The 27256-nt window shown below is 38.5% G+C and overlaps 1 protein-coding gene and 1 long non-coding RNA gene across 2 annotated transcripts in view; one reads left to right on the top strand and one right to left on the bottom strand.

Annotated features, from left to right (window-relative positions):
- Nucleotides 1-9494: 9494 nt before the first annotated feature.
- The window catches only part of CASC5 (cancer susceptibility candidate 5), a 72357-nt gene continuing 54595 nt past the window's right edge, over nucleotides 9495-27256 (bottom strand). Inside the window, 13 exon segments of the mRNA XM_014534789.1 lie at nucleotides 9495-10179; nucleotides 10940-11062; nucleotides 11965-12083; nucleotides 12278-12387; nucleotides 13077-13145; nucleotides 15919-16019; nucleotides 17509-17610; nucleotides 18713-18752; nucleotides 18913-18990; nucleotides 20890-20977; nucleotides 21670-21786; nucleotides 22376-22466; nucleotides 24613-24728. Coding sequence (XP_014390275.1) covers nucleotides 10044-10179; nucleotides 10940-11062; nucleotides 11965-12083; nucleotides 12278-12387; nucleotides 13077-13145; nucleotides 15919-16019; nucleotides 17509-17610; nucleotides 18713-18752; nucleotides 18913-18990; nucleotides 20890-20977; nucleotides 21670-21786; nucleotides 22376-22466; nucleotides 24613-24728 — 1290 coding nt within the window. The 3' untranslated portion in view covers nucleotides 9495-10043.
- LOC106725058 overlaps nucleotides 17535-27256 on the top strand; it is a 21968-nt gene continuing 12246 nt past the window's right edge. Inside the window, exon 1 of the long non-coding RNA XR_001360929.1 lies at nucleotides 17535-17612. This is a non-coding gene — a long non-coding RNA (uncharacterized LOC106725058). The remainder of the gene's footprint in view (nucleotides 17613-27256) is intronic.

Below are 27256 nucleotides of genomic sequence, written 5' to 3'. Positions count from 1 at the left end.
CCTCCGCCCGCTGGCCCGGCAGGCGCCCGCCCCTGGACGAACTCCAGACGCCCCACTTCTCTCCTCCTTTGCTCCGACCTTCTGCACACAACTCAAGCGAGTTTCAGCTCCCAACTACGCGCCGCGGAGGACGCCTGTGCTCCCTTCAGGCCTCAGACCCAGTCACAGTGCGCGCTCCGTCCAGGCAGTTTCGTAAATCCCGCCAAACCCTCCCGGGCAGGGTCACGCCCGCGTCAACGTAACGTCTCCCCGCCCTCCTCGAGTCCGCCTTCTAGCCTGTCCTGCCGCTGCTCGCGAGCTGGTGATAAGGCCAAGGAACTTGATCTTACATGATACTATGTACTGCCCTCTTCCTTTTATCCCTTAAAACTAACTCGAAATTTGGGAGTTGCCGCCTTCTCGTTATCAGATTGAGGACTACAACTCTCGAGGCAGTGGGGGTCAGCTAGAGACTACATCTCCCAGTATGCACCGCCCACGGACTGGGCGGAAGTGTGCCCTCAGCCTCTCCCGGAAATAGCCTCGCCCCTGAGAGCTACCCATGATTAACTTCAGTATGTAAATGTGAGTTGTTGGTGCTTTAGGTAGCTCTGGGCCTCTCTGACTCAAATTCCTGGAGCCAGGCGCTTTCCAGATCTCTGGAGGTGGTGGAGCTGAGGAAGCCAGAGTAGGTGGAGAAACCTGGAAATCAAGCGCGTGGAGGGGATAAAAAAAAAAAAAAGAAAAGAAAAAGGTAACTGTGCTGAAGATTTGCAGGACTGCAGAGGAAGGAAGGAAGGAGGAATTGATTTTTAAGGTAAACCTTATGGTTTACTGGAAAGTTTAATCTGTTATTCCGATTTTTAAAGTATGAATAGGGTTTCCCCGGCAAAGGAGAAGCGCTGGAAGACAAGCAAATAAGAGCATTATGGACGTAGAAATTTAACATGGTCAAGGAACAGTATTGTCTAATGAAGGGAACGTGTCGTAGGAGGTTCTGAGACTGGAGTTACGTTTTAGTTCAGGCTATGAAGAGGCTTAAGACCATGTATGGTCTTCAATCTTTATCTAGGTAATGGGGAAATCACTGAAAAGTATTTTAAGCAGACGAGTCATATGGTTAGATCTGTTTCCCCACCAACATTACTTTACATTTATGAAGTGGTTTAAAGTTCATAAAGTTTTCATTTACTCCTCACACCATTATCTTGTGGCACTGCAGGATAAATTTCAGGAGAGAGTCAAGAGAGCAAAAGCTGTTAGGAAGTTCTTGGAGTACTTCAGGCAAGAGATGAAGGCTTGAGTTAGAGCAATGACAAGATTCAGGAAGCATTCTGAAGTACAACCAACCTAACTTAGTAATTATAGATAGTACCTGGGGATAATGAGCTGCCTTCCATACCAAAGACACCCACATTTACCTCCCATTGTTCACATATATTCCTCCTTAGAGCATCTACAAATCCATAGGCTCCCACCCCCCCTTAACTGACTAAAGTCACATTTCTTTGACCTTTACTTAAATTTCTGTGGCTTTGTGGATGTTAAATGAGAGAAACCTCATCTGCAGAAAGATTAAGAAATTGAGAGATTGCCTTGGCCTGGTAGCATCACCTAATACCTCAAGGTTGAGAGTTCCATCCAAGGTCAGGACACATACAAGAGTCAACCAATGAATGCATGAATGAGTGCAGCAACAAATAGATGTTTCTCTCTCTCTAAAACAATCAATTAAAAAAAGGAACTGAGAGACTAAGCAAGTGGGAGAGAGTCTGAGACAGAAACAGTTTTGAATTCTAACTGCTTTCTAGATCTCTCTTCCAGTTTCTTATGAACCCAATAGCACTAACTGCTCTTCAGGTCTATAAGGCCCTACACTCCAATAAATCTACCTTTTTTTCCTGCTTAAACCAATTTGAGTAGTTTTCTGTTCCCTTCCTCCAAGACAACCCACTAAGAACTTGAGAATAAGACAAACTAGATTTCTCACTAGTGGTTAATTTAGCAATTCATGAGAATATTTATGTAAATGTATAATTGAAAAGATTTTGATATATCCTTAATTATAACCTAAGTGACCTACCTGAAATCTCAGGGAGGCAACCTCTGGTAAGACCAAAACTCAATTAGCAGAAGCCTAAACTTTTGTCTGAAGAAAAATAATCTCATCAGCATAGTCAGCCAGGAACATTTAAAGAGAAATCCGGAAAGGGAAACCCAGTGTCCAAGTGACCCTTTTTAGTGCAAGGATGATTCCATATTAGGAAGTCTTTCATTAATATTAACAGGTCAAAGAGACAAGATCATATAGTTAATTTCATCATTTTAAAACTCATTCAATAAAATTCAACATAAATTCCTGATTAAGGGAAAAAAGATAACGATATGTTTCCTAAACATGATCAAGAATAAATACAGACACTCCAAATAAGCTGCCATCATCTGCTTACTGGTGAAACATTAGAAACACTTTCATGAAAACCAAGAACAAAATAGTCTATTGTCATTATTTTTGTTCAGGAAGTGCCACTAAGTAATAAATAACAAAAGATGTAAATATTGGAAAAGATTTACAGATATGATTATATACCTGGATAGTTTAAGGGACAAATAAGAGATTACATTAGTGTAACTAATTACAAATATATAAAATATAAAAAGATGAGAGCTTTACTAAGTGTTAACAATAACTAATTAGACAATGAGATAGAAAAAAAAAATCCCATCCACAGTAGCAACAAAAAACAAATATCTAGGAATAAACTTTTAGAAATGCTCAGGACTTACATGGGAAAAATATCTAAAACTATGTTCCCAGAGGAGAAGGCTCAATATTATAAACTTGAAAATTCTTCAAAACCAGTAAATTCTCAATATAAATACCAATAGGATTATTGAGATAATAATCCTATTATTATAGGATTGCCTGCCCAACAGTCATTGCCCTTCTTTATAACTAAGAACCTCATGTGTAGAAAGATGTCAGTAGTAAGCTTTTGGATAACTTTGCTTTCATCTGTATTCTTTTTTGTCTTGTTTGAATTTTTGTTATAAATCTGTTTTGACTTTGTGATAATTTTAAAATTGTAACAAAAATATAAAATCCCTTGAAATAAACTTAACAAGATAAGTGCACACCATATATGAAGGAAACTTTTAAGATATTAAAGAAGGACACAGAACAAATAAAACATACTATGTATTATATTGGAAGACTCAACATATTAAAGATATCAGTTACTCATGAGTTGATCTTTAAATTTAATGTAACAATCTCAGTAAAGATGCCAAAACGATTTTTTTGGGAACTGAACAAGCTAGTCCTCACTTTTAATGTGGTAAAATAAAAAGCAAGAAGAACCCGGCCGACATGGCTCAGACATAGCTCAGTGGTTGAGCATCAACCTATGAACCAGGAGGTCACGATTGCACCATAGGATTCCTGGTCAGAGCACACGCTCAGGTTTCGGACTCAATCCCCAGTGTGGGGAATGCAGGAATCAGCCAATCAATGATTCTCTCTCACCATTGATGTTTCTATCTATCTCTCCCTTTCTCTCTGAAATTAATAAAAGTTTATTTTTTTAAAAAGGCAAGAAGATCCAGGAAAATCCTGAAATAAAAGAGTCTGCATTGATCAGATAGTAAGATATTATAAAACTACAGTAATTAAAAGGTATTTGCACAAAAAAGTTAGGTCAATGGAATAGACTATTTATCCCAGTGTCTTAATTTCCTATTGCTGCTATAACAAATTACCATAAATTTAGTAGCTTAAAACAACAAAAATGTATTATCTTATAGTTCTGGAGGTCAGGATTCCTAAATAGGTTTCACTAGGCTAAAATCAAGGTTTTGACAGAATTGTGTTTCTTCTGGAGGTCCTTCGAAAACTCTGCCTTGCCAGTTTCTACAGGCATCTACATTCTTTGAGTCAAGACCCCTTTTTTCTTCAAAGCCAACAATCACTGATCTCTGCTTCTATCACCGCATCTTCTCTAACATCCTTACAAGGATCCTGTGATTACATTGGGCCCAGCCAGCCAATCCAGGATAGTCTCCCCATGTCTGATTTTAAAAAAGGAACACAATAAAAACTCTTCCTTTTGGAAAAATTTCAAAGGATTGGGGAACATCAGAGCAAGAATTTGGTATAGTCTAGGACAGAAATTAAATTTGGCCTAAAAAACAGCTGCAGTAGTGGTTCATCAGGCTTCCCTAAAGCCTGAATGAAATCTCAGAATTATACTATCTCTAGTTACTTAGCCACCAAGCAAACCAATTTTTTATTTTGAAAAAAAATAAAGACTACAGAAATGTTGAAAGAATGGTGCAATTAAACACCCATGTACCAATTACCTAGATTCATCAATTGTTAACATTTTGCTTATTTACTTTCTCCCATTTTCTCTCTTTCATACACACATATTAAGTTGTAGACATTATATCCTAATAAGGACATTCTCCCATAGAATCATAATACTATTATCACACCCAGGAATTAAACACTAACACAGTGGTTCTCAACCTTGGCTGCACATTAGAATCATCTGGGAATCTTTTTAAAATCCTGATTTCTGGGCCTCATCCTCCGGAAATTCTGTTTCTTTGTTACTAATGTTGTGGCCTCACCCCATAACAACGAAACAGAATTTCCGGAGGGTGAGGCCCAGAAATCAGGATTTTAAAAAGATTCCCAGGTGATACTAATGTGCAGCCAAGGTTGAGAACCACTGCACTAACACAAGAATATAATCAATCCTATTGTATTGAATAGTACATAGACAAATTTTATTTTTTATTTTCACTTGAAGAGTTACATTTTGTATAAAAGTTTACAAATAACGGTTTTCATTTTGATTTTTTTCAGTATAAAAAATATTGCCTTGATGGCATATTATGATGTAATGCTAATTGCTTGTAGGATAGTTAAATGTCAGTATTGAAACCTAATCCTTAGTGCCGTCTTGTAGATATGAATGTTCGCCAAGCATGTATTTTGTATTTTCTTGCATTGTACACTGCAACTAATAAGCCAAGGAATCGACATATATATTAGGTGCATGTACTGTTTCTAAAACCACAAACTAAGAATGATAAATTATCAATATAGTTTAGTATTTGCTAATTTTACTACTCTTTTGTTATGTATATGTAGGGAAGTTATAGGGATTATAAATTCAATTTGAGTAAAGTTTAAAACTATATATCCTATCTAATAAAGAGGGAATATGCAAATTGACCATCTCACCATAACAAGATGGTAGTGCCCACAGCGGGGGCAGGGCCAGCTGCTCTGCCCACCTGCCACTGCAGATCCCGTGGCCCCGCAGGGGGCAGGAGGCCCAGTGGACCTGGGGCAAAGAGGCCAAGCCACCCGAGGTCCTGGGCAAAAAAGCCACTCCGCCGACCAGCCTGTGCTATGGACCTGTTCGGGTGCATGGTGTGGAGTTCGGGGCCTCTAGCCTGCAGTCCTCCAGCCTGGGTCTGAATTGCTTTTCCTTACGCAACGTTTTTCCGCGCGTGTGTGTACAAGTTCAGGGTTTTGTTTTGGTTTGTTTTTACCCCAGAGATTGAAGGAATCACCAGTGTTATCTTTCATGTTTTTGAATCATCCTCTGTGCTTTTGATTTTTCGATTGATAGTTTCCCGGGTCACAGGAAGTCTCCCTCTCCCCAGAATTAGGAGCACCAGCCCAGGTCCACCCAGCAGCCCGGTCCTGACTGCAGGGTGAGTTCCTGCAGGCTGGGATTTGATCCCCAAGCATTAGCAGTAGGAGACCAGTGCCTTTGTTATTGCTGTGTGTCCAGGTTTTAATTGGACAAATGCCCGGCGGTCCCGGGAGGCAGCTTAGCAAAAGCTTGCAGGAGGAGAATTCTGTCTGGGTTTCCCCAAATTCCCTCAGCCCCTACTCACCCCTCTGTAAAGGCATAGAACAAGTGAGGCCCCTTAAATAAAAATCAGAGGTCTCCAGCAACGGTGGGCCTCTCTCATCACAGTCATTTGGACTGGATGGCATTTGAGTATTCATCTAGGCACCATGACAGAGAAACACAACCTCAAGTCATGATCTCTGCCTGAATAATTCACAATCTTATTAGAGCAAGTGGATGATAAAAGCGCAATAATGACATCAGAATGTAAGGCAACAATACAGAGAAGAACAGAGGCAATTGCCAGAGTGATTTTCCAACAATTAGTACAAAGAGTATGTCCTGTGAATTAAATTTAAAAAAATGTGTGGAAGTAGCTGCTTCATGAGTATGACATCCCTTCCTATTTTAAAGGAAGCTGAGTTCCATGTGAACTGTGTACTATGCTATGATATTTGAGGTACAGAACAGGGAGGCCCTAAGTGTACTATGCTTTGATATTTAAGACATTCTTTATTGTTCAATGTGATTTATTTCTGTATGCCTCAGTTTTGTTATAGTTGAATTACTAGAATATTACATCTTACTATAAAATATTACGAGAAGATCAAATGATCAGGTGACACTTATTGTTATTTTCTATAAATGAACACAATCTCTGGTATGCTAAAGTGATAGGTATTATAGAAATATTCAGATAGGGAGACCTACAGGCTTGATTACAAGTGAGGTTTACTATCACAACCCAAATTTATTGATTAAAAAAAAGCAGGGAGCCAACTAGAAACTGAACCAAATATAAGTCCTTGAAGGGCAAATGTAAATTGGATAAGCTTCGCTATTACAAGAGCAACAAGAAAAACTTCAGACGCAAGAATGAGAAGCACATTGCATCCACTCTAAGTTGCTGCTAAAGAAAAAGAATGGTATACTATGAAAATACTTAGTACACATTGTAGAGAGATTTGTTCAAAGAGGATTTCCTAGAGTAGGTGGTATTTCAGTTAATTTTTTTAAATGTGAAGAGGTTAGCTAGATAAGAAAAAGGTGTAGGGGTCCCGATTGCAGAGGGTGCAGGCTGGGCTGAGGGGCCCCACCCCCACCCCCGTGCACGAATTTCGTTCACCGGGCCTCTAGTTTTATGATAAAGGGCCTTTAACTTAAGATGGCCAAAGCACTGATAGTATATATTTTCTGTAAAAATAATTCTAACAGTTTTAATTTTCTGATATTGAAAGTTACCTAATAAATACTTGTTTCCATTAATGTGAAAAAAATAGAATATAATCTAATATATAGTTTATATTCAAATTTCCAAGTATCCCTAAAATATCCTTTACAGGTTTTTTTTTTCTTTTTCTTTTATAAAATACTAGAGGCCCGGCTCCTAATCGCTCACCTGCCTGCCTGGTCAGCCCTAACTGCCCCCCCCCCCCCCGCCAGCCTGATCGCTCCTCACTGCCTCTGCGTGCCAGCTTGATTGCCCCTAACTGTCCCCCTCCTGCCGGCCTGGTTGTCCCCAACTGCCCCCCCTGTTGGCCTGGTTACTTACAACTTCCTCCCTGCTGGCCTGGTTGCCCGCAACTGCCCCCCCTTGCCGGCCTGGTCACCCCACGTAGCCTGCTGTTCAGTTGTTTGGTCATCCCTCACTAATCCCCCTGCCGGCCTGGTCAATACACGCAGCCTGCTTGTATTTGGTTGTCCCTCACTAACCCCCTTGCTGGCCTGGTTGTAGGCAGCCATCTTGTGAGGGTGTGAGGGTCAATTTGCATATTGCCTCTTTATTATATAGGCTATTTTTGTGGATTTCAGAGAGAAAGGGAGAGGGAGAGAGAAACAGAAACATCAATGATGAGAGAGAAGCATTGATCTGCTGCCTCCTGCATGCCCCCTACTGGGGATCAAGACTGCAAACTGGGCATATGCCCTTGACCAGAATTGAACCTGGGACCAGCTAGGGCTATATGTTGTTTTCTTAATACAGAATTCAATCAAGGATTAAGCATTGTTTGTTTGTTTTTTTGTCTCTTTAGTCTCCTGTAATCTAGGAGAGTTCCCCTGTCTTTTTGTTTTGCTTTTATTTCATGACATTGACATTTTTGAAGAGTTCAAGCCAGGTTTCTAGAAAATGTCCCACAATCTAGATTTAGTTACTTCCTTCCTCATGATTAGAATGAGGTTAAACATTTTTAAAAATAAGAATACTAGCCCTAGCCAGTTTTGCTCAGTGGCTAGAGCATCAGCCTGTGGACTGAAGGGTCCCAGGTTCGATTCCAGTCAAGGGCACATGCCCCAGTTATGGGCTTGATTCCCAGTAGGGGTGTGTGCAGGACACAGGCGATCAATGATTCTCTCTTATCATTGATGTTTCTAACTCTCTCCCTCTCTCTTCCTCTCTGAAATCAATCCTATATAATAAAAGGGTAATATGCAAATTGACCCTAACAGCAGAATGACTGGGAATGACTGGTCACTATGACACACACTGACCACCAGGGGGCAGACGCTCAATGCAGGAGCTGCCCTCGGGTGGTCAGTGCGCTCCCACAGGGGTAGCTCTGCTCAGCCACAAGCCAGGCTGACAGCTGCCAGCGCTAAGGATGTCCGACTGCAGCTTAGGCCTGCTCCCCACTGGCAAGTGGACATCCCCTGAGGGCTCCCGGGCTGTCAGAGGGATGTCTGACTGCCAGCTTAGGCCCGATCCCCTGGGGTGTGGGCCTAAGCCAGCAGGTGGATATCCCCCGAGGGGTCCCAGACTGCGAGAGGGCCAGGTCGGGCTGAGGGACCCCCCCGAGTGCACAAATTTTTGTGCACTGAGCTTCTAGTAAAAATATATTAAAAGAAAAATAATACTAGTCCTGGCTGGGTAGCTCAATTGGTGAGAGTATTGTTCTGATACACCTAGAGGGAGTTTTCTTTGTCATACCTTCAGAGGTCTTTTGGACAGATGGTAAAAACACTCTTTAATTCATAAGGAGATGCTGCTTAAAAAATATTTCATATAATAAATTTATTTTAATAGTGCAAAAAATAATCTGCTTCCAATCAGTAAAGGAAAACTTCCAAAAATTTTAAAAATAGGCAATATTTTGAAAAAAATAAAATAAAAATCAAGAACTAAGTAAATATTACAATTATGTACTCCAGACACAAGAAAGCAGAAATCATCATTACAAGCCAAATCATTTTGGAACTGATAATTCCAAAATGCATAAAATAAAACTTCTACTTTTAGGCTTACAGAAAAGAAATAAAACAACTCCAGTAAGAAAAGTAATTTAAGTTACCTGGGAAACAGAGCATATTGGTAACTTTAAAAGTTTTTCAAGGAGGTCATGGAATAGGGAACATCTACATCTTGATTTGTATGGCAAATTAGTTGTGTTGACTTTTAAAGCTTAAAAGACCATGTAATTTTTTGACTAATAACTCAGAAGTTCAAAGCAAACCAAGAGAGAAACACAGGGCTTTAACCTGATCTTCAAATATAAAGTAAAATTTTAAGATGAATTAGTTTAAAAATGCTAATATATTTTAGTTTAGAATTAAATATAAACAAAAATGGTCATGATTAGGATTTGACTAAAGTTTGGGTAAGAGTCTTTTCTATTTGTTTATATCACAGATAATGCGCAATCAATATAAATGGATATTTTTATTTTTTTATATTAAGGTATAGCTTCAAAAACCAATACTTATACTAAATTCATTACTACTGCCAGAATTTGACAAAACTGCTGTTTTGGGTGTTATATTATTTAAAGTGTAATTATTTAATAAAAGGAGTTGAGAATATCGCTGTAAGGCAACCTTCAGAAAGATAGAAACTGCCTTATGGTATCTCTCTAAACATCACTGGGAATTTCTATATATCTCCTTACTACATCACAAACACAAAATCAATATTAATATATTTACATATATATACTGGGCCAAAATCAATGATCTTTCTCTACAAAATTACACTTTCTACCACTTAAACTTTTAGTAGAAAAATAAGCAAGTTGATAGCAGGCTATTTGAGGCCTTTCATTATTCCTGACCGTAGAGCTTTAAAAATTAACCCTACCAATTAACTAGAAAATCATCAGAAGGAATTTTACTAGGCTTCTTTCTAGGACCTGAAGATGAAGATTAAACAGCAATGGAGACTCCAACATAAATCATTATTAAGTGTACTGTGCTTGGTTGTTACAGCTGTGGTCCAAGGGTCTCTTGGTGGAAATTGCAGCCCTGAAGCAGATCTTGGTAAATTTGCTTGACTACATTCTTTAGGTAGTTGTCCTCCAGTGGCACTTTAGATAGAAGGGCAAAGATTTCATCATGGCTGGAAAGAACAAAAGGTTAATTAATTTTTCTGGAAACTTACACTTATCTCCATTTCAGTGGAACTCGTGTGTTGTTTTGTTTTGTATAGTCTCTGAGTCTCCCAGGAAGCACAAATAGGCATTTCTGGAAGTAATTAAACTATTCAGTTTGAACAGAGAGTCTAAAAACAAAGCCTAAGAACCAATTTTACATGCAATTATGAGTTATCTTGGCCTAGCTGCTTTCTCTGGCTATAAAAATCTAAACTGTTGGACTGTTGGTATTTGCTGATGGATTTGAGGTGCGCACATTCTAAATTCTGCCATTTTACAATCTGTCAGCAGTGTGTCTAAAAAGTCACACAATATATAGTAGGAATTAAATATTTTTAGGTCTTGTTCTATAGGCTAATTGGGAAAAGCATTATGACTGCACAGCTTTTTAAATGATTATTCTGTTTTAAGAGCATAAAAGGTGTTCATATATGACCTGGGCTACCCTTATGCAGGATTTTTTCCTTAATTCCTATTTTAGGTAAGAGGATTAAAAAAGTGGATCTAGTATGAAAAAACAGACCAGTGGTCTCCAGCAGCCTCTGGACATAGCAGTGAATGTCACTGACCTTAAAAGAACAAATTCTTCAAAATGAAGTCAGAGATAAGTAACATTTGACTCTCATTATGATCTGTCATTTGCTGACCACTTTGAAGGATCTTTCAAATAATATAACAGAGGTAAAACATTAATTGGAAGTGCTATCCTGCTGGCCCTTCACTCACCTGATGTTTCCAAGGTGATTTTTAATGGAGAAAGGTAATAGGACAGATGGATAATGTGCTGAGAGAGACAACGTTATCTCAAACTTTGCAAATGCTGCAGAGCTGGAGAATAAAAGCCTCAATCTGTAAAAGACAAAATCCTCAATTAAAATACAAAACAAAACCAGAATAAAACACAAATATACTTTCCTTTTACAATGGCATGTGAAACTTAGGTGTACATTATTTTTCCTTTTTTAAAAATATGTTTTTATAGATCTTGAGAGAGAGGAAGGGAGAGGGAGATAGAAACATCGATATGAGAGCAGCTACCTCCTGCATGCCCCCCTACTGGGGATCAAGACCACAACCTGGGCATGTGCCTTGACCAGGAATCGAACAGGTGACCTCTAGGTACATGGGACGATGCTTAACCAAGTGAGCCACACTGGCAGGGCAGGTGTACATTATTTTTTGTCCTTATCGGACAGACAGAAGGTATAACATCTGGAACAAAATATTATTATGGTTGGCTTTTCATTACTAGTTATGAAACTCAAAATATTTTTAAAAGTTTTCTACTATTTACTTTTATGACTGAACTGTGCCCTCCCCCCAATTCATATGTTGAAGCCTTAACCCCAGTGCACCTCAGCATGTGGCCTTATTTAGAAATAAGGTCATTGCAGTTAAGATGAGGTCTACTGAAGTATGGAGAGTTCCTAATCCAAAATTACTGGTGTCCTTATAAATGGGACATTTGAACACAAACGTACACACAGGAAGAACATCATGTGAAGATGAACGCAGATGGTGGGGTTACATATTTACAAGCCAAGGAATGCCAAATATTGCCAGCAAATCACCAGAAGTTAGGAGAGAGGCATAAAACAGATTCTCTTTCACAGCCCTCAAAAGGAACCAACCATGCTGACCCCTTGCTCTCAGACTTCCAGCCTCCAGAACTGTGAGATAATAAATTTCTGTTGTTTAAGCTACCCAATTTGTAGTACACTTGTATGGCAGCCCTAGAGAACTATACTTACTCAGTATTATTTACATCTATGTTCATTAGCTTATAATTTGGTCCCCATCTCTTTAAAAACTCAATTTCCTCTCCAAGGAGTCTGCAATGGCTTACTACCAGTGAGATTTCTTGAAGCATCTAGGAAAAACAAAAGAAAAAAAAATTATAAAAACATTTCAGTGTTTAGTGGCTCTTTAATAAAGAATCCCCCACAGTTAAATGATTTAATATATTTATCATTTCATGATACACTATTACACAAATAAAATTTTAGTTTTGCTTTTTGGGACAGATAACATAATTTGCCTTTATATACTTCAATTAGAATTTACCTTGGATACCTGATGCTGTGTTGTACATTTCTTCTTCCAGGATTCCTGTTCCTCAATATACTGAAAAATAAGCTTATGAACTAAAAGGGAGGAAGGAGGAGCTTTATCCTCTGAGGAAGGAAGAAAATAAACCAAAAGCAGGGTATTAATTATTCAAATATTTTATATAAATATATAAGCTAGAAAAAATAAAAATATATAAACTAGAAATATTATACAAACTAAAAATACCTTCAAACTACTAGGTGTCTAAATATCTTTATTTTCAAACACATGAATCAGAATATATGATTCACATAAGACATTCTTATAAAAATATAAGTTTTTATATCACATACAGAATAAAACTTGGTTAAGAGCATAGGCTTAAATGTAACATAAACCTGTGTTTAAATCCTGTCTTTCCTTACTACCTGAATGATCCTAAGCACAACACATATTTCTTTTGAGCTGTAGGCCCCTAATTTGTAAAATGGGGAATAATACCTTCCTTATAGTGTTGATGTAAGTAATACACATGCCTAATAGAGAACAAATACTCACAATGGTAATTTTTAGATTATGGAATTAGCTATTATTAATCACTGTTCAAGGCTTAGTCATAATAAAAAAAATAATTTATTTTAAAACCTACCCAATATTTGGAACATTATCCTAGCAGTCTATTTCTACTACACATTTCTAAAGACAAATTATTATTAGTGTTTATATTTAACTTAGTATGTGAGAATTCTCAAGAAGCAATTCACACTTGTAAATTTCCAACACATTTTTAATGGCTTAAATGCTTTGAACTTACCATCTAACAGAGACTGAAAATTCAGGTCAACAATCCTCCTATTAGCCTTGTTCAGGAAAGGGAGACCAACTAGGAAGAATCAGAATAAGGACAGTATTTCTTTTCATTATCTGATTGTAAACTATATACAACTCAAGTACTTTAGAGTCCTACTCTTTCTGGGTAGCAGGACATTTTCATAGGCAGTTGAAGGTATATACTTGAATCATATTATTCTCTCTATATGGTAAAGGCTCCCCTGGACTGCTGAACTATACTGATTGGCAGGCCTTTGAAAGAAACTTAAGCCGTAACCGGTTTGGCTCAGTGGAGAGCGTCGGCCTGCGGACTCAAGGGTCCCAGGTTCGATTCCGGTCAAGGGCATGTACCTTGGTTGCGGGCACATCCCCAGTGGGGGGTGTGCAGGAGGCAGCTGATCGATGTTTCTCTCTCATTGATGTTTCTAACTCTCTGTCCCTCTTCCTTTCTCTCTGTAAAAAAATCAATAAAATATATTTAAAAAAAAAAAGAAAGAAACTTAAGGTGTAATATATTTATAATATATTTATCAAGGCCTCCTCCTTTACTCCTTAACTGGTGTGCAAAGATATTATTTTCAGGAACCATATAAAGAGGTTGTGACCTCCCACACCTACTATCTTTGCCCAAATACAGTAAAAATCACTTATGTTTTTAGTATTACAGTAATGAGTTTTAGGTAACCAGAATAGTTGCTTGCTTCGCCAGATTCTAGAATTATCTCCCATCTCTCAAATTCTGATTCTTTTTACTTTGGATACAATCATGAAACAAATAGACACAATCAATCTATACTCTTAGGAAGCTTACAGTTCAGGGGAACACACAGATAACTGCAGTAATAAACACACCAAGAACTACAAACTGTAATAAAAATTATCAAGGAAAACTTCAGGAAGCAATGAGAACATGTAACAGGAGGGCAAGTAGCAGAGGGAATAGGTATAATAGATAAAACTTTCCTGAGAAAGTGATAATTAAGCTGCGCTTACAAGAATTATTAGAAACTTATGTAGTGAAGAGGGGGTGCTATCTAAACATTTGTGTTTCCTCCAAATTTGTATGTTGAAATCCTAATGTCCAATGTGATGGTATAAGGAAGTGGGACCTTTGGGAGGTGCGTAGGTCATGTGGGTAGAGACCTCTTATAAAAGAGATCCTAGAGAGCTAGGTTGGCCTTTTGTCATGTGAGGATACAATCAGAAGCATGCAGCCTGGAATAGGGCCCTCACCTGGCCATGCTGGCTTCCTAATCTCAGATTTCCAGCTTCCAGAACTGTGATAAACATCTGTTGCCTAAAAGCTTCTCAGTTTATGGTATTTTTATTATAGCAGCCCAAATGGACTAAGACAGGGAAAGAGCTCCCAGGAATAAAAAACATCAGTATGTAGGTGCTGAAGTAAAATAGAATATGACTGAGAATAAAAAACCATGATCTTTTAAAGCAGGGGTGGGGAACATCTGGCCCATGGGCCATATAAGGCCTGTGAAATCATTTGGTCTGACCCTGACAGGCATTAGGGGCGAGTTAATTAAATATTTGACCAAATATGAGCAGGCTAATTTTTAAGTTGATAATTGTGTATGGTGAATGATGTTATAAATATCCAAATGGCCCTTGGCAGAAAAAAGTTTCCCCACCCCTGTTTTAAGGAAATAAAAGAAATTCATTGTGCCTGACATAAATATAACAATTTAAGAAGAGGCAGGAAAAGGAGGAAAAAAGAGCTTTACAGGTTATATTAAATATTTTGGTCATTAGTCTAAGAGTAGTAGGTGCATGATCAGATTTCCAACAATCATTATAGCTACAGAAGGAGAATGAATTGGAAAGGAAAAAGAGAAGATCCAGAAAGACCATCTAGGTTAGAGATGACTATGGACAGAAGAGGCAAAAAAAAGTGGATTAATATTAAGTTAAAATCAGTCTTATTAATGATTTAAATATACCTGGTAGGGAGAAAGAGATATAGAGTGATTCCTAAGTTTTAATTTTGGACCTGAATGGAAGTTGATGCTATTCACTGAGAAAAGGAACTTTTCAAGAGAGACATGTTTAGAGGCTGGAAGAATATAAAGATCCTTAATTCCAATTTGGCCATGTTTACCCATGGTTGGCTATGATGAAATTAACTGTTTCAAGAGAAAAGACCTAAAGATACTAACAGACAAATCCAACAAAACAGCTAGTACTCTCTCCAGTCACCATATAGTGATGTCTACCTACCCTGATGAGCCCACCAATATATACGGGACTTCCAATTAACTTTTAGATTAACTGAAGTACAAAAATACAGTCAAGAGTCACCAGCTATTAGAGTAAATTCTCTATCACAAAAGACACAGAAGAAAGGAACTCACAGTAAATAGATTTGAATAGCATATTGATCAATATTTGGATAGGCAAAATTTCTACTGTACAAAGGGCACTTTCATTAGCTGAATTTTTAGAGTATATATAATTTTACTGATTTCAGAGAAGAAGGGAGGTGGATATAGAGAGGGAAACATCGATGAGAGAGGCTGCCTCCTGCCCACCCCCTATTAGGGAGCGAGCCCACAACCCAGGCATGTGCCCTGACTGGGAATCGAACTTTGACCTGGTTCATGGTCCGATGTTCAACCACTGAGCACACCAGCCAGGCTGAATTTTTATTTTACTCTTTACCTAATAAAATAAAAAATTCTATTCTCACTAATTGAGGTGACCACCTCTTCTAAGAGTTTCAGTAGTGCTTTAATGTTAATAGTTATTATATTAAAATAAAGATTTGAGTTTAGCCATAAAGTTTTCTGCAGAATTATCTTACTTTTGCTACTCACCTACTGGCTCTCCAAAAGTGATGGTGAGTTCTACTGTGTCATAAAGAAAGGTGAATACAGCTTGATCATCACTCCACTCAATGACATCCCATTCAGACAAGCTGGAGAGATAAACAAGTCAAAAAAATTTGTTTTTGAGATAAAAGAAGAGAGTTAACTTCAGATACCACCCAAAAAGTACCAGCAGCAGCTGCTAGTTTTTGACTGGATTGGGAGACAACTTATTTATTTATTAAATATGTTTTTATTGCCTGGCCAGCATGGCTTAGTAGCTGAGTGTCAACATATGAACCAGAAGGTCACAGTTCAAATCCCAGTCAGGGCATATGCTCGGGTTGCAGGCTCTATCCCCAGTGTTGGGCATGCAGGAGGCAGCCAATCAATGATTCTCTCTCATCATTGATGTTTCTATCTCTTTTCCTCTCTGAAATCAATATATATATATATTTAAAGTATATGTTTTTATTGTTTTTAGAGAAATTGGAAGGGACAGGGGGAGAGAGAGAAAGAGAAACAAACATCGATTGGCTGCTTCCTGCATTCCTCCTAGTGGAGATCAAGCCCGCAACTCTGGAATGTGCCCTGATTGCAACCCAGGTATGTGCTCTGACTGGGAATTTGGTGCATGAGATGAGGCTCAACCAACTGAGCCATACCAGCCAGGGCAGAAGACAACATTTTAAAAATATATGTTTTAATTGATTTCAGAGAAGGAGAGGTAGAGAGAGATAGAAACATCAATGGTGAGAGAGAATCATTGATTGGCTACCTCCTGCACACCCCCCTACTGGGGACCGAGCACACAACCCAGTCATGTGCCCTGACCAGGAATTGAACCGTGACTTCCTGGTTCATAGGTTGACGCTCAACCCCACTGAGCCACGCCGGCAGGGCAGGAGACAACATTTTAATTCAAATATTGTGAATGTACAAAGATGCTTTTGAAAGAAATAAGCAATATTTTAAAATTTTAATTCCACAGCTCTCTCATATTGTATATGTTCTTTCTTTGTTTTGTTTTTTTAATTTTAACTTTATTGCTGAGGAGATTAAAAATGGCAGTAGAGTAAGTGGATGCTGCACGGACATGCTCCCAGAACCAAATTGAAATTGTAACTAAAATACAGAAAAACTTCCTGAATAAATAATTGAAGACTCGCTGGAGAGAACCCTGATAACCGAGGCTGGAAAGTGAAAACCACATAGAGACTGGTAGGAGGGGTGGAGGCGCAAAAGGGCTGGCCGGGCTCCCACAAACAGCAACTAAAGTTCTGGAGAAATATCTCAGCTGGGGGGTTTGCCATTGAGAATTCTGGAGTCTAATCCCAAAGCAGGGCCGCCCAGCAAAGAGCACCAGAACTGAGAAAGGTACCCACCTATTTTTATTATTGAAAGTATTACAGATGTCACTCTATTTTTTTTCACCTTGTATACTTTCAACTTAGTATTGAGTACATTAACTGTTTTTGAGGCTACATTGGTTAAAAACAGTGATACATACTACAAACACATGTCAAATGCTCTAGTAGGTTTAGACAACCACAAAGGCACAGGATAAAATGCAAACTAATGACACTAGTTTTTCCTTACCTCAACTGATCCAGCAGCTCTTCAGTTGTATTTGTTTGTTTTTGCATGAAGTCTATTTGAGCAAGGGTCTGCTCTTTCTGTACCTCTAGTTCTGAGAGATTTCTGTAAAAAAAGTATTCACAGAAAGGTAAGTCCATTGTTAGAGAATTCATACGCTATTAAAATAAAAGGTTTATGACAAGAAGTTACATGCTAGATGGCTCCCCAAAGAGGTGAATGGCATCCATTTGCATTCTCAAATGGGTTTTTAGAAAGAGCATTAATCTAGAAACATAGGTCTATTTAGAAAAGGCCTAAATCAATGGCTCTCAAATTAGAATCCATAAAAATACCCTTAGGGTTTCTCATGTTCTTTGAGATTATTAAAATTTACATTTTCATTTTTATAATAAAATATAAGCATAATGCAGATTATGAGATTGCCTACCTTAAAACTGAGACATACCATAATTTCGGTGCCTTCATTTGGTTTAATTTAGTTTATTAGATCTAAATAGAACTGATGCTTTATTAGTCATTTTGCTAGAATCAATTTAATTTCAACCAAACAATATCACCTGTCAAATTAATGTTATCAACTGTAATTTTACTGGTTTTGTCATTATTTATATTTGATCTTAGTCTTTTAGTTAAATAAAATTCATGAGTATAAGAAATATACACCTCTTTTTATACTTACTTAAGTATACTATAAAAATAGTTTAATGCTAGGTTTATTTCCTTTAAAAGGATCCTGAGCCCTGGCCAGTGTCGCTCAGTTGGTAGGAGTGTCATCCCGTACACCAAAAGGTCTTGGGTTCAATTGCCAGTCAGGGCACATACCTGGATTTCGGTTTCAATCCCTGGCCCCAGTCGGGGCTCATGTGGGAGGCAAGCAATCAATGTTTTTCTCTCATATCAATGTCTCTCCCCCACCTCCCACCTTCCTGTCTCTCTAAAAATCAATGAAAAAATATCTCGGATGAGGATTAAAAAAAAAAAAAAAAGATCCTGTTATTATTCAAACTTGCGAAATACTGCCTTGAAGTAATGCCCTGTCAACAATAGTGCTTAGAAAATACTGTCAACCCCGGGGTGAAGGTCAAAGCCCTGAGTCAGCCTTAGTCAATAATCATGTTCCCAATCTTATCAGTTTCTGGGGGTAGAAAGTCATTTACCCTAATGAAGTTTTGCATATTTTTTAACACTCAAAATGAAGGCTGACCTTTGAAGCTTTTCTTCTTCAGTTTTCAGCTGTTCCAGTTCTTTGAAAAGAAAAAGAAAAACAAATCAGAGTAGACACACTAAAATGTTGCTACAAAAATCATCCACTTATTGAAAATTCTAGCTCAATTAATGTCACCTAAATAATCACAGAACAAAAGGGTGTGTTACCCCATTTATCTTTTTGATTAATTCAGTTACCTTTCTCTGCAGCTCTCATTTCAGAATCCCATTCTTCCACAGGACTGTCTTTCTCTTCATTCTCTAAATTCTTACTTTCTAAAGTAGACAATGTGCATTAGAATAACCCAGTCAAAAATAATTTAAAAACTGGACATGAAAAGAAAAATGCTCCTAAAATGATTTAAGAATATCTGACAAACACTCATCATTCCCCCACCTTTCCTTGCCAATAAAGCACTGAGACATAATTTCATACAAAAACTTGCTTCTAGTAGCAGACAACTGAACTTTGAGCCAGATAGCAATGATCTCCAGTAGCAGCTTTTCAAGGACCATTCTGAATTGGAAATTGTTTATATAAATTTGCATAATCAAAATTATTGTTAGGCAACCCTAACAATAACCCTGTGGACTAAGCAAGAAAAGATACTGCATGCACACACATTTAAATTTTTTTATTTAATTTGTTTCTCAAACCTTGGAGTCATCCAGTAATAGTGTCAACAATGAAGAAAAAAAAACACAAACACACCTTAGAGTCATCCTTAAAATTCCGTTCTCTCCTCCCAATCCAAACCAAGTCTAGATTCTTACCTCAAAAAATTATTTTGTTGAATCTTTTTTTCCTCCACCATCACCAGCTTTCCTTAATATAAGCTACCATACTTTATTTTTTAAAAATTTGATTTGAGAGAGAGAAAAATATCGATTTGTTGTGCCACTTGTTTATGCATTCATTGATTGATTCTTGTATGTGCCCTGATTGGGGATCAAACCTGAAACCTCGGTGTATCGAGATGATGCTCTTAACCAACTGAGCTACCCTGCCAGGGTACTGTCCTTTCTTAACTATACCAGTCTTACTAGTACATTTACTCTTGATTTATTCAAATCCCATCTCTACACTTCAGCCAGTGCTTAACACCCTTCAAATGCCTATTCACTATTCTTTAAAAAAGTCAAAATTCCTTAAAAGGACCTCTTTGGCCTGGCCCTTAGTGACATCTCCAGCTTTACTTCAGACAATGTTCCCGTTTGCTCATAGGTCATTGCTCAGCCATTGAGCTACACCAGCCAGAGCAAAAGGCTCATTTTTAAATGGAGATAAGTTCATCTATTAAAAACAGATTACAGCCCTAGCCAGTTTGGCTCAGTGGATAGAGCATCAGCCTGTGGACTGAAAGGTCCCAGGTTCGATTCCGGTCAAGGGCACATCCCTGGTTGTGGGCTAGATCCCCAGTAGGGGCGTGCAGGAGGCAGCCAATCAATGATTCTCTCTCATCATTTATGTTTCTATCTCTCTCTCCCTTTCCTTCCTCTCTGAAATCAATAAAATATATATATTTTTAAAATTGGCATCTTAAAAAAAAAAAGAAAGAAAAACAAAACCAATGACCAATTGGATACCCACATCCAAAAAAAAACACAAAAAAAACAAAAAGAAACCACACACAAAAAAACAGATTATGGTCTAGGTCAGTGGTTCTCAACCTGTGGGTCGTGACCCCTTTGGGGGTCAAATGACCCTTTCACAGGGGTCGCCTAAGACCATCAGAATACACATATATAATTACATATTGTTTTTGTGATTAATTACTATGCTTTAATTATGTTCAGTTTGTAACAATGAAAATACATCCTGCATATCAGATATTTACATGATGATTCATAACAGTAGCAAAATTACAGTTATGAAGTAGCAACGAAAATAATGTTATGGTTGGGGGTCACCACAACATGAGGAACTGTATTAAAGGGTCGCGGCATTAGGAAGGTTGAGAACCACTGGTCTAGGTTATGAAGAGCTTTCCAATTTTGGGCATCTCTTGTTGATAGTGTTATGAAGGAGTAGAGTAAAGGAGCTTTAATTTGATCTAATTTAATATCTCAAGCTACTGATACAAGGCTTCAGCATAGTGATACCAGCAATCTGTACGAAAGGAAGCATTTAGATAAAATTAAATTTTCTTTTGAAAAAATTTCCAAATACTTTACCTATTTTCACCTGAGTGAGACAGTTAGCAATCTTCTTAAGTATGTTGTCCATCTCATCTATTTTTAACTGAAGTTTCTCCCTCTCATTCTAAACACACAATATTATAGACTGTCAAGTTAAAGTTCCAAACAAAACATTATAACATTATCATGTTTCAAACAGCTGATATAACTGCTATGTCTAAATTATAAACAGGCAGATCTTAAAATGAAGGTCAAAGTTGCCAGTCTAGACTTAAATTTTACTTAAAAAAAAAAAAAAGAGTTCATTAAATAATGTTCTATGGTCAAATGAATATGGGAAACACTGGCCCAATAGAATTATGGTATATTTTTTTCTTTTTAGACTTTTAAAGAAAGACATTAATATGGTATCTATTATAATTTCTCTAAAGGGTAATATTACATGTTACATTTCCCAAATTTGTTAATAGAAAGTTTTTAAATAGGGAACCTTTCTTAAGGAACAATCATTTTGGGACATGCTTCTTTAAACACATACACAAACGTACACAGCTAGGTATGAACTATATGGAAAATAATACTATAGTATAGTCCTTAGCAATGAAAGATCAGAATCCTATATTGTTTTATTTCAATATGTATAATGGATAACAAATTTGAGATAAGAAATAGGCCCATATTAGTAAAATTACCATAAAGTACTTTTAATACATTAAGCGCCCTGACACTATACTTTCCGTCCAGAAGACAAAACAGATTGGGCACTTAACGTGTTAATAGATCTTTCTTTCTATGTTATTAACTGTGTCAAATTACCTGAGCTGACTGTACCAGTTTGCTATAGAGAGTCACTTTCCCTTGGTGAGTGAAGATTTTAGTCATCTTGGTAAAATGTGATTTTATTTTGTTCAGGTAAATTCCAAAGGCCTTCAGCTGTAAGGAAAAGTCAAAGGCTACAATGTACTAAAACAAATAAGTTGAAAAAGCAAATGATCTGAGAAGGCTGGTTCAGATGATACACACTAAGCTTTGCCCATTCTAGACTCTGATTCCTAAGACAGGGCATTTCTCATTTGCAAATTTAATTCCATTTAATAGTTTACAAGCACAACCAAAAATTTTAATTTTGATTCCTGCTTTTAATTCACTTTATTTATATTACAAATTTAAAAATGACAGGCTCTAATAAAACTCTTTTAATATATTAGGGCACATATGAAATGAGTAACTTATTATTTGATAAATTAAATCTTTCCTCATGTAAATCTAAGTGAAAGGCAAACAAGGAGAGAACTCTAAATAAACTTCAATTATATTTCATATATTAAATTGATAATTTCAGGTTTGAAAAACTTATGTATTAACAATTACTCATGTATACTTAAATAAATCCTTGGTAACATATACCTGAGAAGTAAGTTGAACTCATCACTAATTACCAAGTAAATAATTGTCTATTTCATAATAAGAATTGTTCAAAATGTCTATACTGATTCCCATTCAGAAAATGACACAAACATACCTCCTCATCAGAGCAATGTCTCATTTTCCCCCATAGGTTCCTGTTTACATCAGTCAACAGTTTATCTTGGTTCAATACAGAAAGCTTTAATCTAAAATACAGAAAAGTTAATTAGCATAGAGTTCAGAAGTCGGCTTCAATGAATCAACTCAGATTTACAGGCATAGTAGATCTTCTTAGTTCTTTTTCTACATTAAAAGAGGGGAATTCACTAAAGAATAGTGACCAGTCTTATTATTTTTCAACACTTGTAGAACAGTTCAAGATTATGAATCAAAAAAGCTTCTTGCCTGGCTGGCATGGCTCAGTGGTTGAGCGTCCATTCCTGGTCAGGGCACATGCCCGGGTTGCAGGCTCGATCCCCAGTGTAGGCAGTGCAAGAGGCAGCTAATCAATGATTCTCTCTCTCCCTCTCCCTTCCTCTCTGAAATCAAAAAAATCATATTTAAAAACAAAACAAAAATTCTCACAAATAGAATTCTCAACCTAATGTTATTAGCATCAGCTTTTTCCAATATGAAAACATGATGCTAATAAAGAATCTTTAAGACCTGTCAATGCATAATTGTGATGTTATTTACTTTTTTTGTTAATTCTCACTTGAGGATATTTTTTCCATTCTTTTCAGACACAGTGGAAGGGAGAGAGAAAGGGAAAGAGGGAGGGAGAGAGAAACATTGATGCAAGAGAGACACGTGGACTAGCTGCCTCCTGCATGTGCCCCGACCAGGGTTGGGGAGCAAACTCACATCCCAGGTATGTGCCCTTGACCGGGAATTGAACCCAAGACCCTTTGGTGCACAGGCCGACGCTCTAACCACTGAGAGACACCCGCCAGAGCTGTAACTAGCCTATATAATAAAAGTCTAATATGCAGGTCAACCACACAGCAGAATGACTGGTGGAATGACCGGTTGCTATAATGCGCACTGACCACCAGGTGACAGACGCTCAATGCAGAAGCTGCCCCCAGCTTGCAGGCCCCAGGCCAGCCAAGGTGGGTGCCAGTGGAGGCCCCCAATTAACCCACTGGTAGCCCCACAGATGGGTCCTGATCGCCGGCCAGGCCTAGGGACACTACCCGTGCATGAATTTCGTGCACCGGGCCTCTAGTTATTTTAAATAAAAGTTCCCAATTCAGTTCAAAGTCCTATCTCACCTTTACAGAATAGCATGTATAAAGGTAGCAAAGATATATATTATTAATCTTTTGTTAATAAGCACAAGAAATAAATCTCTACCAGAGTTCAAAGATATTATATACAGGCATAGAAGTGCAAAATCAAATAGTAGACCACATCTAAACAGACTATTCATTGTATTTCATTCAAAATAAAACATTCTCAAACAAATCATCAGATGCCCAACTCATTTAAACAACATGAAGAAACTTGTCTGTCTTGTTCAGTGAAGAACCCCATTACGTAAAACAGTACCTAGACTTAACATATAGTAGGTGCTCAATATGTACATTTATTAAATAAACAAGCCATAATCAGGCAAATCTGCAGTATAATAATTTAACAGCATCTAAAGTCTCTATTTTTAAAACTATATACTTTTCTGTTTGTTAGACTGGTTCAAATTTAGTTGGATAGTTCTACTTAAGTATGATATAAACATTATTTTGGGTTGGTTGCAAGTCCTGCTCTATTTTTGGGAATCTAGGTATACTGTATCAAATTTGTAAATTAGTCTGCAGCATCTATATATACCAAAGCACTAAACTACAGTCTGAGGAAAGGATGTTCTTTTATACATGCAAATCAAAGGCAAATGTGATAAAATTATAAACCCTAAAGCATTCCTGATTTTAAGCACTATCTATAAGTCTATAAAGACACATCTCTCTTTTGAAGATGTTCCTTTGCAATCAATTTATGATATCATAATTTGATAATTACTGTTCACTGAGGACACACTTTTTGCTAAAAATGGCATGAAAACATTTTATATACACTATTTTCTACTGTTCATATCTACCTGCTGAGTAGGTATTATTATTCCCAGTTTATAGATGTGGAAATAAAGGTTAAATGACTTACATAATGTTACATAGTTAGTGTCATAGACAGGATTAAGCTTCAATCTGAAAGCCAAAGCTCTTTCTATAAACATACTGTACTACACCACCGATAATGCCATCAACTTTTTTCTATAGTGTTATTCTCATCAAAACCTTACCACACAAGATGTTCACCCATCCAACAAACACAAAAAAATGAAAACTTTCATACTCTTCAATCTTTTGGCGAAGAGCCTCACAATCTTCTCTATAAATCTGTATCTTGGGTCGGTAAACATATTGACTTAACATCAGATCTTCTGGAGTAGGTTGTGTGTTTATAGTAAACTGAAAAAAAAAAATCAGTCCCTTAAAACTGGTATTTTGAGAACAAATCATGTTTAAGAACTGTTTCAAGTTTCAGAGGGCCTATTTTAAAAAGTCTACAAAGGCCCTGACCGGTTTGGCTCAGTGGATAGAGCATCAGCCTGCGGACTGAAGGGTCCCAGGTTCGATTCCAGTCAAGGGCATGTACCTTGGTTTCGGGCATATCCCCAGTGGCGGTTGTGCAGGAGGCAGCTGATCAATGTTTCTCTCTCATCGATGTTTCTGACTCTCTATCCCTCTCCCTTCCTCTCTGTAAAAAATCAATAAAATATATTTAAAAAAAAAATAAAAGTCTACAAAGACAAATGTGAATACTCTATTAAAATTCTTATACCCAGTAAAGCTATAAGTTGGAATTTGAATTCAAGTCTCTGATATCAAAGTCCATTTTCCACAGATGTTTAGGGAAACTGTATGTTCCACTCACATGGGATTTTAAGTGATTTTAAAATGGCTATATGCTATTTGTCAATTATACCTCAATAAAGCTGGGAAAAAAATAAAAATAAAATGCCTATACATTATTTGAAGTAAATCAATACCTAAAAATACATTAGCTTTACCACTTATCTGCATTGTCTTCCTGCCTGTTTATGTATATTATTTTATTGTTCTAATTTCTTAAAGTATTAATAATTCCTTTATTTTTATTTTTACTGTTTTTTAAAATCTTTATTGTTGAAAGCATTATGTATGCCCCTTTTTACCCCATCAACCCCCTCCAGCCCACCCTCACCCCCCCACCCCCCTCCCCGGCCTTCCCTCTGAGATTCTATACTCTGTTCCATGCTTCCATGTCTCTGAACTCCATTCATCAGTTTATTTTATTAATTAGATTCCATATGAGTGAGATCATGTGATAATTGTCTTTTTCTGACTGACTTATTTCACTTAGCATGATACTATCCAGGTCCCTCCATGCTCTCTCAAAGGGTAAGAGATTCTTCTTTTTTACTGCTGCATAGTGAGATTCTATACTCTGTTCCATGCTTCCATGTCTCTGAACTCCATTCATCAGTTTATTTTATTAATTAGATTCCATATGAGTGAGATCATGTGATAATTGTCTTTTTCTGACTGACTTATTTCACTTAGCATGATACTATCCAGGTCCCTCCATGCTCTCTCAAAGGGTAAGAGATTCTTCTTTTTTACTGCTGCATAGTATTGCATGGTATAAATGTACCACAGCCTTTTTATCCACTCATCTACTGATGGGCATTTGGGCTGTTTCCAGATCTTAGTTATTGTAAATTGTACTGCTATGAACATAATTCCTTTATTTTTAGACTCTCTTCTATAACAACTAGAGGTCCAGTGCACAAATTCATGCACGAGTGGGGTCCCGAGGCCTGGCTGGCGATCAGGGCCAGCTGGGGGGAGGGACCGTGGGAGGATGTTGGCCGGCCATGGGGAGGGACCGCAGGAGGCTGCTGGCCAGTGCAGGGAGGGACTGTAGGAGGTTGGCTGCCGGCCCAATCTGGGCCAATTGGAGGCCGGTTGGCCAGAGGGAGGGACTGCGGCCAGCCAGGGAGAGGGACCACAGGAGGTTGGTCAGCCGCAGAAGGTTGTCTGTGGGAGAGTACTGACCACCAGGGGGGCAACTCCTGCGTTGAGCATCTGCTCCCTGGTGGTCAGTGCGCGTCATAGCGACGGGTCGACCGGCCGTTCAGTTTAAAGGTCACTTAGGCTTGTGTGTGTATATATATATATCTACACTAATAAAAGAGAAACATGGTAATTAGCGTACGACCGCTACCCTTCCCATTGGCTAATCAGGGCGATATGCAAATTAACTGCAAGCCAAGATGGCGGCTAATTTGCATACTGCAGGCAGGGAGGGCCAGCTGGAGCTGTCATCCGGCCTGCGTGGCGCCTAAGCCCCAATGCCAGCCAGGACCCCAGTGTGCGGCCCTGAGTGGCAGGGGGCTTGGCGGCTCAAATGGCCACCTAAACCAAGCCCCCAGCCGGGACCCCTGTGTGTGGCCCTGGGCGGGTGGGGCCTCCGCAGCTGCAATGTTTGGACCCAGGCCCTCAGCCTGCCCTGGGCTCAGCTCAAGGAGGGGCTGGGGGCCTGGGGTTTACTAAACTTTCCTGCCCCACACCCCAGCCCCTGCCCCAGAACCACACTGCCCGCAGCAAGGCTCCTGGCAGCTTCCTGACAGGTGGGCGGCAGGAGAGCTGAATAGAGTGGGACTGCAGGGAGCCACCACGGAAGGGCTGGGCCGCGGGAGCCAAGCTCCCGGGGGTCTGAGGAGAGAGCTTGAAGGTAGAGGAACCTTTGGCAAAGCCCCTGCCAGGAGCCTCGGCCATGGGGTCTGCAGGCGCACGCACAGGCCTCCGCCTGATGGGCAATCCTGGGCAAGCGCCATGGCTTGGGGGAAGCGGCTGGCCAGCAGGCGGGCGGCCCAAGGGGCGCAGAGCGGCGCCAAGGTGGGGTGCACTGGAGGGGGCTCAGGCCTGGGCAGGGTGCTGGCAGGCGGGGGTCT

Source organism: Myotis brandtii, unplaced genomic scaffold (genome assembly GCF_000412655.1).
Source record: "Myotis brandtii unplaced genomic scaffold, ASM41265v1 scaffold133, whole genome shotgun sequence".
NCBI lineage: Eukaryota > Metazoa > Chordata > Mammalia > Chiroptera > Vespertilionidae > Myotis > Myotis brandtii.
Note: the sequence above shows the minus strand (reverse complement) of the source record. Positions and strands in the feature narration are given on the sequence as shown.